Below are 15,956 nucleotides of genomic sequence, written 5' to 3'. Positions count from 1 at the left end.
TATAAATAATGAAATTTAAAAAATAAGAAAATGAAGCTAACAAGATACAGATGAGGCTGTTACCAGGCTCCGTGCATGTGAACAAGTGATGCGATAAACCTCCAGTCAGTGCGTTTAAGAAGCACGGGGGGCGCCGCCACATGGCAGCAACAATGGCATACCTAATCTGTAGCAGATGAAGAAAATTTGGCAAACTCACATTTTACAAGACACAAAGCTTAAAAGGAAAAAATTAAAAAAAAATCTGCATTAACTGTTCTTTTTAAAACTATTGCAAAGTGGAACTCAACCTTAAATTTAATCGTCTGCAACGAAGTAAAATTAAAGATGCCTACTTCCCTTATTTTGGGTGCCAGAAAAATCAAATTACAGGAAAATGCTTTCCTACCCACAGAAAGTGTACCGAATTCTTTTTCTACAAATTTAACTTCTGACTTCTAAAATTTCCAATTATTTAGAGGAACGTTCACATCACTATTAATAACTAATAACAGCTCATATGGCATGCTTATCTTCTCAATTCTTTAAGACTTGAATTTGAGTTGGGGTTTCAAGGGTAGAAGAAAATGGAATACTCCATGAAGTTTTATATAAAATTTTGCGTGTATATGCATTTTCCGCAGGGATTCTCTTCTCCAAATTCTCAAAGGATCCTTGACCTCTAAAGAGTTAAGAAGCCGTGCTTTAAGAGCTAAGACTATATATTATTTATCTTTATATAATTAGCACACTGTCTAGCATATAATGCGTAAAGCATAAGGTAAATGAATAAAACTATAATCTGAATTTTCAAAAGCTACATTTTTTCTTATTATTGTTATTTCTTGCATATCTTCACAGTAATAAAATCCACACACCACTGAGTTAAATAAATTGTTCAAATCTCAGTATAGCTGAAAAAAATTGGCCAACTTTTAAAGTACTTTAAAACCAAAAAATTAGTTTATTAATAACTAAGGCTACTTAATTCGTATGACACATTCTTTTGGATTCCTTTATTGTGCTGTTTTTAAGGAGAACGGGATAAAGATAAAAAGCAAAATAGCCAATATGAAAACCTGAAATCTTTCCAACTCATTTTCTCTGTAGTGTTAGGTAAGGCAGAAAAGAGAACAGAGAGAAAGTACAATCATGACTACACTAATGTTAGCAAAATGCTTTCTCTCTTATACAGAAAAAAAGGAGTATTTTGTTCTGGGAAACTTTCCTTTCATCCCTCACTCTGGAATCCAGTAGTACCCTGTGTACACCTTCACCATAGCAGTCCTCATTCTGAATGTAAATATCTGTTCCATGATCTGACTCCTCCAGTACACAGCATATGGCTTCCTGAAAGGGCAGTAGGTCCCTTTTATTTTTCATCATGCAATCCACAGAGTAATCTCTAGCACACAGAAAATATTAAAATGCTAGTGGAACACACGAAGGTTTTTCAGAGAATGCTGAGACAATAACACGTTTAAATGGGGATTGGAGGGAATAAGCATGAAATACTGAAGAACAAAGGGTGGAATTTTTGACATTTTTATTCAAGTATATGATTGAACATACAGTGGGACTGAATGTGTGAGTAAAGGAAAAACATTAAACTAGTAACTATTTTACATAGCTTCTCCCTAATAGTTCAGATTTTTACAGTCCATTTAAGTTTTGTATTACTTGATTTTAGGATATTTTATTTTATGTTAAATATGATCTAGAATATAGTTAAAACAATGTTAAGACTATCCTTCATAAAAATTCCACCCTAGAAAATAATAGGTTACCAAATACAACAATAAATTTGTATTTACTTAAATTTTAAAATAAAACCATCAACTACAAAAACTCTCCTAAACCCATTAAAATGTCAAAAAAAACAACCACAACAATGCCTTTTCATGAATAATAATAGAGTGGGTAATATGATTTAGAGCCAAACAGGTGACTAAGAATGGTGACTCACCCGTTTTCTATTTACATATATTGTGCAAAACTCTAAAAAATCTGGTTTTCACTGTAATTCTCAGAAAAAGCTATATTTTTCTTCTGCTCATTTGTATTTCCTTAAATAGTTATAGTAACTCAGCTTCTTGTATTTTGCTGACATAGAAAATAATCAAAATAACCATTACTTAAAGTTAAAGTTATATATTAGACCTTTATATGAGCTTTTATGAAGAAATGGAAGGATGGGGGAATCAAAACATCCACCAATAAACATGACAGCATCAAGACATGAGACAACAAACTCAAGTTTTAGCAGTTACTCCTAACATTTCAGCAGCTAAAGGGATTAGTTGAAATTAAAATATTAGACTTGAAGTCAGATAGGCAATAAGAAATATTACAATATGATGTACTTAGTATAAATTATTTTTTTAATTATTAATTTAAAAGACAACTGGTTAAGTCTTACAGTTCAGGGGCAAGAACCACTGCTTTTGGTTTTCTTATGTAACAAATCCTATCATCATATCATTAAGTATTCTTTTCTTACCTTTTTAAGATGTTATTTCACTGAAGGCTGTGAATGGGCCGCTGTTTACCAACCCCCTAACTTCTGGGACTAACTTTTCAAAACTCTTGACAGCTATCATCAACTTCAGAAAGGAAGTTCACTCCCATATTCCTGAGTCCTGTCAACTGACATGGTGAGAAGAGGTAGTAGCAGGATTTCTTCCTGTGATGCCTACCATTCTGGTAACATCCACAGGTGAAAATGCCTATAAACTGCAGGGTACTCATAGTCTTCGTGTATGTCTATATGAATATGTACTCTTGTATACATATATGCATACATATGTACATTTTTAAACTTTAAATTAATCACTCAAGGTACAGTTTAGATACAATCTGTGAACTGCACTTAAAGAAACTGAATTGTCATCTCATACCTATGAGCCATAATTCCTCTAATTACAGGACAGTTAACCTTCTGGCTTATAGTAACTATTTCACTTTCTCAGAACCAGATACATTTTATAAAATGCATCCTATAAACAAAACATAGGGATTGGCAAACTATGTATGCACAGGACAAATCCAGCCAGTCCACAGATTTTGTAAATAGTTTTACTGGAACACAGCTACATATATTTACTTACGCGTATGTATTATCTATGGCTGTGCTGTGTTTACAAGACAACAGAATAGAATAGTTACAACAGAGACTATAACATGGTATGCAAAGCCTAAAATATGTATTATCTTGTCCCCTGCAGAAAAAGTTTTACCACCCCGTACCAAAGTATAAATAGCTGTAACTGAGAGCTGCTAACCTCATCCAGTGTACAGTTTATATGCATCATCTAAAATCTTGTCAGGGATCATCTGAAGTATAATAGATATTATCCAAGTTAAAAATAAAGCAAACTAAAGTTGTAGACTAGCAACAATATAAGCACAGTATGGAAATCTATTAAACATTTAGATACCCAAGCCCATCTATAGAAATTCTTTTTCAGTTGGTCTTGGATGGGACCTAGAAACCTGCATTTTTCCCAAATAACCCAGGTGATTCTGACACAGATAGTCATGGATCAAACAGAAACACTTAATATTAAGAGATAAAATGACTTGTATAATGCTGCTTCCATATGTGATTTAGCAGGGAGATGAACCCAAGTGTGCCTGGTTCCAAAATCTATGCTCTTCCTGACCTCTCTTGTTTGTAACTAAGCTTTAATGCATCTGCTTTTAAGAGTTAACTTACAAATTTTTTTTTAAATCTGTTTACAATAGTTTACAAATAGTTTTAAATCTGTTGACAAAGTTATTATGGTTGAAAAATACATGGAGGGACTTCAAGATGATCCTGTATAAATTCATGAAGTTTAACTGAAATGTGTAATTCTGAGAAATTAAGGGTCTGAAATATACTACTACACAGATACTGGGCTTGATGATGTCAAGGCCAGTTTCTTGGCTTTCATCTTATTATTTTTACATATTTATAATCTCATAGGTAGGTACAAAATGGTGAAGCCCTGAGCTCAAATCACATGACTCAGAAAGTGATTAACAAATCAAACACATTTGTGAATATTCAGCTTAATCATTTATATGTATAAATTACTTTAACCCCAAGACTTAACACTTGGCTTTTAGATACTATACAAGGTAACCAGTTAAGAATGTAAAGAATTTAGTAGTACATATTTCTAATTTTAATTATTATAGTCCTTGAGATTGCAACTACAAATACAATTGCTATGCTACAGTCTGTTTTTTTGTTTATTAAAATTTACTCAATTTATAGAACTTACATTTTTTAAAGTCTGAAACATGGTATCTTCTCCTTATAATTAAAAACAAATATTTCATATAGTTATTACTTCAAAACCATTAGCTCCTAATTTGAAATGGCATAAGATAATAAACAGAACAAGCTTCTTGCCACACCTTCATGAGTTTTAGATTTTACTTGAACAAAATTCCAACCGTATTTTCTTAATGATCATGTATTATTAACTAGTCACATAAGAACAGATTTTCTATTTTCTTTTTTTTTTTAAACTTTTATCTATTTAAGTGTGTTTTTCCAGGACCCATCAGCTCCAAGTCAAGTAGTTGTTTCAATCTAGTTGTGGAGGGCACAGCTCACAGTAGCCCATGTGAGGACTGAACTGGCAACCTTGCTGTTAAGAGCACCACGCTGTAACCAACTGAGCTATCCAGCCGCCCCCAGATTTCCTTTTTTAAGTCGATGCCATGGAGTCCAAAATAACCTTCCTACTGGGCACTATAAAAGCAATGGTAAGGAAAAATAACAGAACATCTCCATAGCTAACACACAAACATAACTACAAAGACAACAAACACATGGTACATAATAGACTTCTATGAAGAAGGGCAAATTCTTAAGATATATACCAAAATAATTATATTTGTTGAATTGTGAAATTCATTCTTCTCTGTAGGGAAAAAAATTAGACGCAAAAGTATTAATTAGGTAACTCTCAGTAATATGAACAATGACAACCTTGAATTCTTAAAGCCAAACTAAAGCATAAAGATTTTTAAAGTATGCAAACTTTTCACATCACTGATTAGTAGTTTAGATAGGCAACTGGTTAAATTAAAATGTAAAAATGTACTTTTTTATACCTAAGACAAAGTAATCTGATTTTTTTGGTCCCTTCTATTTTAGTTTTATAAACAAGTTTGTTCCATGACATGAGTATGTAAAAGAAACATAAAAGTATGAAAAGTTAAAATTATATTCCAAAGGAAATAGACTCTTTGATTAACTTGCAGTTAAAAATAAAGCTGAGTGTCCACTTCAAACGTAAGATGAAGTCCCTAACTGGAAATTCCATTATACAAAATAATGTGTTATTAGGTCTTGCACTGAACTTAAAAGCTAATACACTGCTTTAATGCATAACTAATACTCTTCTCTCACAAATGGCATTGAGATTTGGTTACCAGTATACAATGTAGTACATATATACTATGAGATAGAGAGATATATATATATAATAAATGGACAATAAAAAATTAAAGGACACTGTCAAGTACCTCACGTTTTAGGGTACACCTGAAGTTTTAAAAAAATGATTCCACACAAAACTTCAAAACATTCAAAATAAAGATGTTACCTCATTATATTTGTAAATACTGGACTCTCTAATCCACATTAAAATATCAAATACAAAAAGTACAAACATGTTTTTGAAAAATAGGTGCTTCAGTATACCACCCTTGACAGTGTTCTTTGGTTGGTTTTCTTCAATTTACAGCAAGTTAAAATTTAACTTTTGCATTAGAATAGTCTTGACTTACAATCTAATAAAAATTGTCATAAATAGTAATTTAATATAATGATAACCATTTAATGAGAACTCTTTGGCTTTAGTACTTTTACAACAGCATATTTTTGATTCAAAATAATCTTCCAACTATAATGACTATCTTCAAAACTGATTTCCTATAAAATGCAATAGCTTCATAGTTTCAAACAGACTTTTTAAATTAATATTAATCCTTCAACCAAAACTATAGTTTTAAATAAATTTAAGGGCATCTACTGTCTAGCAACCAAACCTCAAACCACTTTATCTAATAATATAATACAGCTAAGTGTTTAAATATGAAAACAGAATTTGAATACAGAAAGATATGATCACAGAAAACATTTTAACAAAAAGTATCACTGTCTACCTCAAAAAAATGTTAGAACTATCTACCATAGCTAAGTGATTATTACTTTATAGTATATGTAAATGTCAGCAACTACCAATAACATTTCTTCCATCCGTGGTTCTCTCCTTAGCATCAAAATATCTAACAAATCAACATAATAAACAGGTAATAGAAAACCTGAAGACATATTTGGTTTTAGTACTACTTTTTAACGCTGACAAAATTTCTATATTTATAAAGCAGTTCAATGTTAATTGGTTTTTCAATAACCCCCATTACAAGCAGGTAGTTTCAAACCAAAAATTACCATATAGGTTTTACAGTTAAATTTATAAAAGTCATTTTTCATTTAAAACTCACTTAACAGGAACAAAACTGTTTCTATTAAACCAATTCTAAGAAACATACCTTATACAAATATAAAGAGAACTTATATTCCTAATTTAGCGGTTATCATCATTTTATAACCTAAAAGAAAATCTTTAAAGACTTCACATATGTTTTCCATCCTTGCATTTGAATTAAATTTGATACAAATATCAAAGAACCATCAAGAACATCAAAGAAATCATCTCTACTTACTGCTAAAGTCAAATACCTACCTTGTTTCTCATTGTAGATTATATTCTTACACAATAGGTCATTATGGCAAAGCACAACAGGTGAGCCCAGGTTGGAAAGAATCTCCTTCATCCAAGTCATCTCTTCCTGAAGAATCTGAGAGCTTGGGATATCACTTAGGAACCTTTTAGTTTTAAAAAAAGATTATATCTTGTTTATATTAATGACATTTTTTTCAAGTTTGTTTAAAGGATGAATATCTATTTTAATAAATTCTTTCCACTTAATTGTAGACTCCTGAATTAAAATAAGCCAATTATTCCAAAAGCTGGAATAAAAAAAAACCTTTACAATGAACTTAAACATGAATAAAAAGAAACTTGAGCAACAGTTAAAATGCAGGGCAGAAAAGTAAAAAATATACCACTACAAAATTGAAGGGAAAAGTAATATGTATAGCTGACAGTTAATGTTTACTAAGCAGTATTCTAAATGTTTTACATTTAATCTCCATATTATAGATAAAAAAAATCAAGACACAAAGAGTTAAATAAAATGAAGTTTAAGCATACTATTTAAAGTTACAAAGACAGTTCAATAAAGAACTAAAAGTTTGGAAGGGTGACTGCAGTCTAAATAAGCTAAATTCACATTTCAAAGTCAACAGATATTATCTACTATTGATAAATCGACTCATTATATGATAATCATATAATCATTAAAATATCATATGATGATCAAATAATAGAATTCTCATTATTTATTAAAGAAATTGTCTCACAGTAGTAAAGACTGGGAAGGGTGGGAGGTAGTATGGCAAGCTGTACTACTGTGTTTCCCCGAAAATAAGACCTCGCTGGACAATCAGCTTTAATGCATCTTTTGGTGCAAAAATTAATCAGCTTTAATGCATCTTTTGGTGCAAAAATTAATATAAGACCCGGTGTTGTTACGTTATGTTGTGTTGTGTTGCACTGGGATGCGATGCGATGTTATGTTATACAAGACCTGGTCTTATAATACAATAAGACCGGGTCTTTTAATTTTTGCTCCAAAAGACGCATTAGAGCCGATTGTCCAGCTAGATCTTATTTTCAGGGAAACACGGTAGAGATTATGACTTTTTCACCCTACATTCTTCTGCACTATTTATTATGCTATATTTGTATTAATTTTGATTAAAAACATAGGGTGATACCATGAATCCCTTCAATAGCACTGTCAGGCTTACCAAATTGCTATTACTTTACTCTTTCGCTTCTTCCCTTTACACTTTAAGCCAAATTCTCCATTCTTTCTCAAGTCTCTCAAATTACCCCTTACTTTTCCATTTTACAATATAATTAAGATTCTGTACACTGAATTTACTTTAATGAATGTGCCAATTTGGGTGTTTGCTACCTGTATTTTTTCCACTACTGCATTCTTCTCTACACACAGCCTCCAAAAGTAATCCTCGTACGTATGTTCTTTTCAAAATGGTGTAACTGTTCAAGAATCTATTTTAAAAGTACAGAGTTGAATAGAAATAATAGGATTCAAAGGATTATGAACATGATGATTACAATCATGTACAAACAAGGAATGGAAGAAAATTTTTTAATATTTTAATAATTTTTGATGTTCTAGCTATATATTTTCTATCGGGACAGGAGGCTTTCGCCCTGTTATTAGTCACTATGCATCTGCAGCTTTTCCAAAGTTTCACCGACATCAAGAATTTAAATTAAAACTAGGAGAGTGTATGAAATGTAACCCAAAACCTACCCAAAAAACCTTCTATGAATCAAATACTTTTTCAAATGGCAGCTAATATTTATTTAGCACTTAAATGGCCAGGCATTGTTCTGATTACCACATACACATACACACTACACATACACACATACATAAAAACTCAATCCTCACAAAAACTTTAAAAGGGGTGTACTACACCCCTCACCCCTTTTTTTCTGAAGATTTCCAATAGTCATTTTATTTTGTTTTCTGGTGTATTTTTTATTTTTTTGAAGATTTTGTGCTACTCTTGTTATTTCCGTTTTATACACGAGGAAACAAGTAACTTGCCCAAGGTAAAAAGTAGAACTGTTAATTGGCAGAACTGAGATTTGATCCCAGGTAATCTGGTTCCAGAGTCTTGCGCTCTGAAACCATACAGTGCCATGTTGTCTCTCAACTCTGTGTTATATTAAAAAGTCAAGAAAGCCTTACATTTACCATTGTCATCTACTTCATTATTTTTAAATGGTTTTCCCTAAAATCTTTCAATAAAATAGCTATTTCAAAAGAGAAATTTTTGTTTTCATGCTGTCACTTCCTAAACATCCAGCACACTGAACACACTTCTAGACACTTGCTTATTCCAGTTAATGGGGTATAATATCCCTATCAAATTCAAGGTTTAACAAACTACCTGCAAACACAAACAGATACACAGAGTGACTCAAACTAATCTTTGAAATAATCAAACTTAATGGAACAATACAACTATTTTTCCCTAATGAATTATAAAACATAAAGAAACAAGAAAAAAATCTATAGTTCCTACATGACTGTTGTGCTGAAAACAGACTTCCTGAATACAAAGCTGAAGTGTTTGTGTATGGTTTAGATATAAAAAACAAAATTAAATTTCCAATTTTTGTACTAGTATTAATCACACTATGTAAAAATATGTTCAAATAATTTAGATTCTAAATATGGATTTACAAATTGTTTTACACACAAAATACTGAAATATCATAGTCAGTTAGAACCTGGGGAGTCAGTCATAAAAAATCTGAGTAAGACTCTAGCAAATGAATTTCTAACCTCATTGTATGGGACTTCATTAGTCATAGTAAACTAAGACAACAAACTTTTTCATGCTCCAATACTACTCCACTGCCCCAATGTAGATCTTTAGACCTATATAAAACAGTTTTGAACAAAATTTTTTTTAAAAGAAGGTCTCTATGGCCAACTCATACTATGCAAAAATGCACCCTTTCACAGTCACGTTGTATTTCATTTATTTCCAAATAAATGTTCTATATTTACTTCTTGGCTCCTCACCTCTACCCACTCCCACACACCCTGCTTTTGCAGGGGATTTTATTTTTTTATTTTTTTTTTTTTGAGTAGGCCGGAGAAGCTGTTATTTCTATAGTGCCATCTGAGTCAAATGAATCAACGCTTATTTTATTTACATGCAAAGAGATAAACTAAAGCATATTTTATACACAGAAACCTCATAGTTATCTTTGAAATCCAATATAGAGATCAAAACAATGCAAAACATCATTTCAAATATAAAAGTAATTTTACCTTTTATTAAGGTCTTCATCTGCAAATCCTGTAGGAATGAGAGAGAAATATTTTCCCATCTTTAGCCAAAGATTAGATTTGGGAATCCAGCCATTATGTGCATGGATAGCATGGATTTTAGCAAGCTGACGTGCTATTAGCCTGTTTAAAAACAAAACAGCATAAAAGTTAAGCATCATACAGTTCATGTCTACCCACAGGTAAACTAAAACAACTAGCGTACATCTTTTTATAACATGATTTTGTTTTTATCATATATATGTAACATTCAAAATAATTAGGCAAGTCAACTCTCACAAGGAGAGTCAAACAAATGCTTAAAGTACCAGAATGAAGAAACGTACAATCAATTCATCAATTCAATATTGAGTCCCAAAGCGGTTGAGTGTCTGGAAGTAGGTGGCCTATTCTGGTTACACAGACAATGTTTGGGACCAGCAGAATAATACACAATTACAAATGATTTCAAAGCACATATTAAACATGAATTAGAGATACATTAAAATTGCACTGAGTCATTTTAATTTTGAGCCTTTGAAATACTGAGGGTAAAGGGCAAAAAGGGACTAAAGTAAAAAGGTTATTGGGGAGACAAAAAGGGGTCTATGAGTTAATTTCTAAAACTGTGTTAAAGACAAATTCTCTGAACAAACATTAGGATTTTATGATGTCAGAATCAATCTTCTTGATGCAACCACAAAATAATTTGAAGCTATGTATACCTGTGTCCATGCTATCTTTGTATCTACAGAACATGGTACAGCAAATGAACATACCAAACAGAAATAAGAAATAAGTTACCAAACAACCTATAGACTAATAGGTGGACAAATGACTTAATAGTAATCCATAAATTAATGAACTTAAAACTGTTACAATTTCAAGATGCTAACAAGCTAATGTAATGCTCCTCAAAGAACAGTTCTAGGACCTCCCACACAGCACCATCTAGGAACGCCTGAGGTCCCACCTCAGATCTACTCAACCACAATTTCTGGGGGTTGGCCCTAGCAAACTGTATTTTAAACAAGACCTCCAGGTGATCCTAACCCACTGTAAAGAAGAGTGCTAACATAATGCTCTGCAGCTCTGCTATGCACTGAAATCAAATTTAGAAGCTTAAAAAAAAAAACTAAAAAAAAACTCAGAGGCCTGGGTACTAATCTCCCAGAAACTGTGATTTAATTGGTCTGGAGTGCAGCCAGGGCATCAAGATATTTACAGGCTTCCCAGATAATTTTAATATGCAAAAACTTTTGAGAACCACTCAACTAAGGCACACAGGAAATCAAACATTGTGGTATTCCTTCACCGACCTGAGATTAAAGAACTTTTATTATATTTTTATACTATAGTGAATATTCTTATCTACCTAGTTTCAAGTAACGAAAGAGTCATGATTTTCCTTTGGTGAAACTTTCATCCCCCTCATTTTTAGTTCATGTGGTTCATACAGAGTTTACCTCAATCCTAACTCCCCACCCCATCTGCACACTAACTTCAGCAGTGAAGATATGATACAGACTTGCCCAGAGCATTCCATCCTTCAGGCCACAATAATTGGTTCCGGGCATATTACACAAGCTAGGCCAAAAGGATTTGATCCCAGAACTTTTCTTGAAGCTACTACTGACTTTGGTTGAAGCTATTAGAAAAAGAGGACACCCCACACACACACACACAATTCCACCCCGGCCCCAACCAGGGGTGGAAATACTGATCAGATGAGCCTGCAACTGCTTATTATTTAATTGCCACTCTTGTCTCACTCTTCTCTCAGTTACATGTACCAATAAATTTGTTCCTCTTTAAGTCAGTTTGAATTTTCAAATTATCATCCTCAATCAAGAGTCCTAATGCACAACCAAAATTATCAAAATCTATATAACCTTTTTAGGTATGTGTGCTTTGGTTCATACCTCTCAAATTGGCAAATAAACATTTCTTTATATAAATTAAGTAACTGCTACTTGACTGACCTTCCCCAAGACCACATACTCATGTCTAAAAAGAAGAAATATATTTTTATGCCAATCTCTCATATACACATAGGCCCAAATGAATATGATACTTTCAGCAGCAGGAAACTGCAGAAAAAAGCCAGGTGATAACAAAGCCAAAACAAAGGAGTGTACAAATACACACACATGCGTCCATACGAGGTCTGACCATTAAGTTTGCGAACTCATCCTAAAAGAGTGCTACATACCTCATTGCTGAATATCACTACAGTCACCTTCGAAGTATTCCCCTTGGGAAACTACGCACCGATGCCAGAGCCTAGTCCACCCTTCAAAGCAATTTTGGAACACTTTTTCTGGAATGGCCATCAGAGCTGTCGTCGTATTACCCTTGATGTCCTGAATGTCAAAATGTCTTCCTTTCAACATTTCCTTTATCTTCGGGTAAAGAAAAACTCCCTCACAGACAGTGCCGTGTGAGCTGGTGCGCTGTCATGATGCAAGAGCCATGAATTGTTGGCGAAAAGTTCAGGTTGTCTAACTTTTTCACACAGCCTTTTCAGCACTTCCAAATAGTAAACCTGGGTAATTGTTTGTCCAGTTGGTATAAATTCATAATGAGTAATCCCTGATATCAAAAAAGGTTAGTAACATCGTCGCGACAAGTTCGCAAACTTAATTGTCAGATCTTGTATACATGTATTATACGTGTATGAGAGAAACATGTATTTTAAGCTAGTAAGGACAAGTTTAAAACTTTACAGAAAGAGTTGGGATAAGAGGCTTGAAGAAAGGTATGATCCATGTTACATAAAACAAAAGGGGCAATCTATGTCAACAGAACATTATGTTCTAGAAATGTTTACTGAACAAATGAGACTGGTATTCAGTAGATGGTTCACATATTAGAACAGGTATTTAACACCAACAAATTTAATTTGCTTTGATTTGAAAAAATAATGTCATTTTTTTATAGTTTTACCCCAGTCTGTATGAAATTATGATTTACAAAATATAAAATGTAGTCTCAGAAGTTGTCTGATTAAAAGTTATTCAGCTGGGAATGACTGAAATGACAATTCTACGGTAAATATTTCAAAAATGAATTATATGACCACAACTCCAAGGATCTTTTATAGACTAATGGAATCTGTTACACACAACTAGGTGCTAGGAGAGAAAGCACATAGGAGTTTTGAGAGCCTTGACTTTTCTGGCAGAAAGGTGGATAATTGAGCCAGAATTTGAACTGATTATATGATGCAGTAACACTGCACAGAATTAGATGAGTTTTTATTCTGACTTTGCCATTGTATTTTCAGTCTTAACTTAAGCAAATTATTTAATTTCTCTGAGTCTCACCTTCCTTACAAGGAAAACAAAACTACTGGCCTATTACATAATCTTTAAGTTCTCCTTCAAACCTAAAATTACCATATTTTGCCACATATAATGCACTTTTTTGCCCAAATTTGTGAGATAAAAATAAGGATGTACATTATACATGCATAGTACTAATTCCATATCTATATAAATGTTTTTATTTATGCTTATGAGTTAAAAGTGTTACTCTAGAAATCAATAACGATATCCATATGCAAAATACCCTGGAACACGATAATCGGTTTTGTTGAACTTACAACTACGAAGTGTTCTTGGCCTTCTCTGATGCGTAAACATCATAAATTTGTTACCAGTACATAAAATTTCTTGTACCATAATACGTTAAAAAATAAATGCTAGGGCCGGCCCGGTGGCTCAGGCGGTTAGAGCTCTGTGCTCCTAACTCCGAAGGCTGCCGGTTCAATTCCGACATGGGCGAGTGGGCTCTCAACCACAAGGTTGCCAGTTCAATTCCTCAAGTCCCGCAAGGGATGGTGGGTTCTGCCCCCTGCAACTAAGATTGAACACGGCACCTTGAGCTGAGCTGCCTCCCGGATGGCTCAGTTGTTGGTTGGAGCGCGGGCTCTCGACCACAAGGTTGCCAGTTCAATTCCTTGACTCCAGCAAGGGATGGTGGGCAGCGCCCCCTGCAACTAAAAAATTGAACACGGCACCTTGAGCTGAGCTGCCGCTGAGCTCCCGGATGGCTCAGTTGGTTGGAGCGTGTCCTCTCAACCACAAGGCTGCCGGTTCGACTCCCCCAAGGGATGGTGGGCTGTGCCCCCTGCAACTAGCAACGGCAACTGGACCTGGAGCTGAGCTGCGCCCTCCACAACTAAGACTGAAAGAACAACTTGAAGCTGAACAGAACCCTCCACAACTAAGATTAAAAGGACAACAACTTGACTTGGAGAAAAAAGTCCTGGAAGTGCACAATGTTCCCCAATAAAGTCCTGTTCCCCTTCCCCAATAAAATCTTAAAAAAATAAATGCTAAAATTCCTTTATAATACAAAAAAACAAGTACCTACATGTAGACAAATGAACTTAACTAAGGAGGTGAAAGACTCAAGTTTTAAAAAATACCTGATGAGAAAATTCCTAAACACCTTTGAATTTTAAAAAATTTTCTGAAGGTCTCTGCAATACTTGATTGCTACAGAAGAGTTCAAATAAAACAGATCATGGTAAGTTTCTGTAAGCTAAATTACTAGTTAAGCATTGATTTGGTACAATTTGTCTTTACCTATAATCCCTCAGACTTCTCCATGCTCTGCTTCATCCTTTAAAGTACCCAGTTCAAGTGTGATCTCAGTGAAACACTGCCTAATCTCCCAAGCATACCACAGGAAACTATCTATACTTTTTTTAAAAGCTTTTCTCTTCTTCCATGTGTATCATTTCACTTATGTTTCTACCAAGATTATTGTCTGCCACAGACTATAGGATAGCAGTTTGAATTATATTTCCTTCTCTGGACTAGATCAAACATAAACATGTATCCCAATGCCTTTTATATTTAAAGTAGATATTCTTTATTATAAACTTAATACAGACAAGCAGATATGTCTGAATGAGCCAAAGTAACAGAGTACTGTTGACTTTGATCTAAAGCTCAATCAGTATTTACTGAAGCTGTGATTAATCAGTCCAAATTGTGGGCTGCATATTAGGCTAACCTAGTAACAATGGCTCAAAATGTGACATCTAACTAAGCCCACATTGGCATAAGTCCTTACTAATTAATAAATCAATGATCCCGTTTTATCATGAATATACAGAACTCATTTTTTAAAAAGAAACGCTAAAAAAGCACACCATTCCAAATTTACACCCCTAACCTCAACTTGGAGCTCCACAATCATTTATCCAACTGCTTACTTGATGTTTTTAAAAAATATTTCACTGTACATATTTGAAAACAATAAAACCATATTTCTTTTTAAAGCATTCATAATTCAGCTATTTTATTAATTTAATATGCCTTTCCCTCAATTAGCTTATTTTACATATATTAACAACTTTAATCCTTACAATCCTAAAGCTAGGTACTATTATTTCCATCTTTTAGATGAGGAAATTGAGGCACGAAAGTACTGTGCCCAAATTTACACAGCTCACAAAGCTAAAGCATCAAAGTGTACAGGGACACAGTTATACTGCCTAATATAGGATTTCACATAGCTTCTGATTCCATGCTTTCCACTATCACTGAAAGAAACCAAAAAAAACTGAGAGGGGTGTCCAGTTTCCATCATGTGACCACAGAGTAAAGGGAGGTAAGAATTTCCTGAATATGAACTTCTACCAGAAGATAGTACGGAATGCCAGCAGTTCAAATGAAAGTTTCAATTTGGTGTATTAAAGACAGTTTAGGAATACAATGTAAATCTACGAAAGTGTGGGTTTTACAAAGGCATTTAAGACTGCTACACCAGTAAAAATGGTATTAGCCTTAAGCAACTTCTTTCTTAAACTTTTTGGACAGTGACTCTTAAAACTAATATCTTACTCCCTGCTTTAGTTAGAAAGCTCATATGGCTCTTCTCTAACAACCTTATACAATATTTTTTGTATATTACTCTAACTCCAGCTTTTCCTTTGGCCTAATTTATGCAAC

General features: G+C 33.5%; 1 protein-coding gene across 1 annotated transcript in view; it reads right to left on the bottom strand.

Annotated features, from left to right (window-relative positions):
- The window catches only part of ETNK1 (ethanolamine kinase 1), a 57,045-nt gene that overhangs the window by 19,137 nt on the left and 21,952 nt on the right, over positions 1-15,956 (bottom strand). The window contains exons 3-4 of the mRNA XM_019737892.3: positions 9,994-10,134; positions 6,729-6,871 (exon numbers count right to left, since the gene is read on the bottom strand). Of these exons, the coding sequence (XP_019593451.1) occupies positions 6,729-6,871; positions 9,994-10,134 (284 nt within the window). The remainder of the gene's footprint in view (positions 1-6,728; positions 6,872-9,993; positions 10,135-15,956) is intronic.

This window comes from Rhinolophus sinicus, chromosome 1 (genome assembly GCF_057876585.1).
Source record: "Rhinolophus sinicus isolate RSI-liver-muscle chromosome 1, RSI-T2T, whole genome shotgun sequence".
Taxonomy (NCBI): Eukaryota; Metazoa; Chordata; class Mammalia; order Chiroptera; family Rhinolophidae; genus Rhinolophus; species Rhinolophus sinicus.
This window is presented reverse-complemented; position numbering and strand designations above follow the sequence as displayed.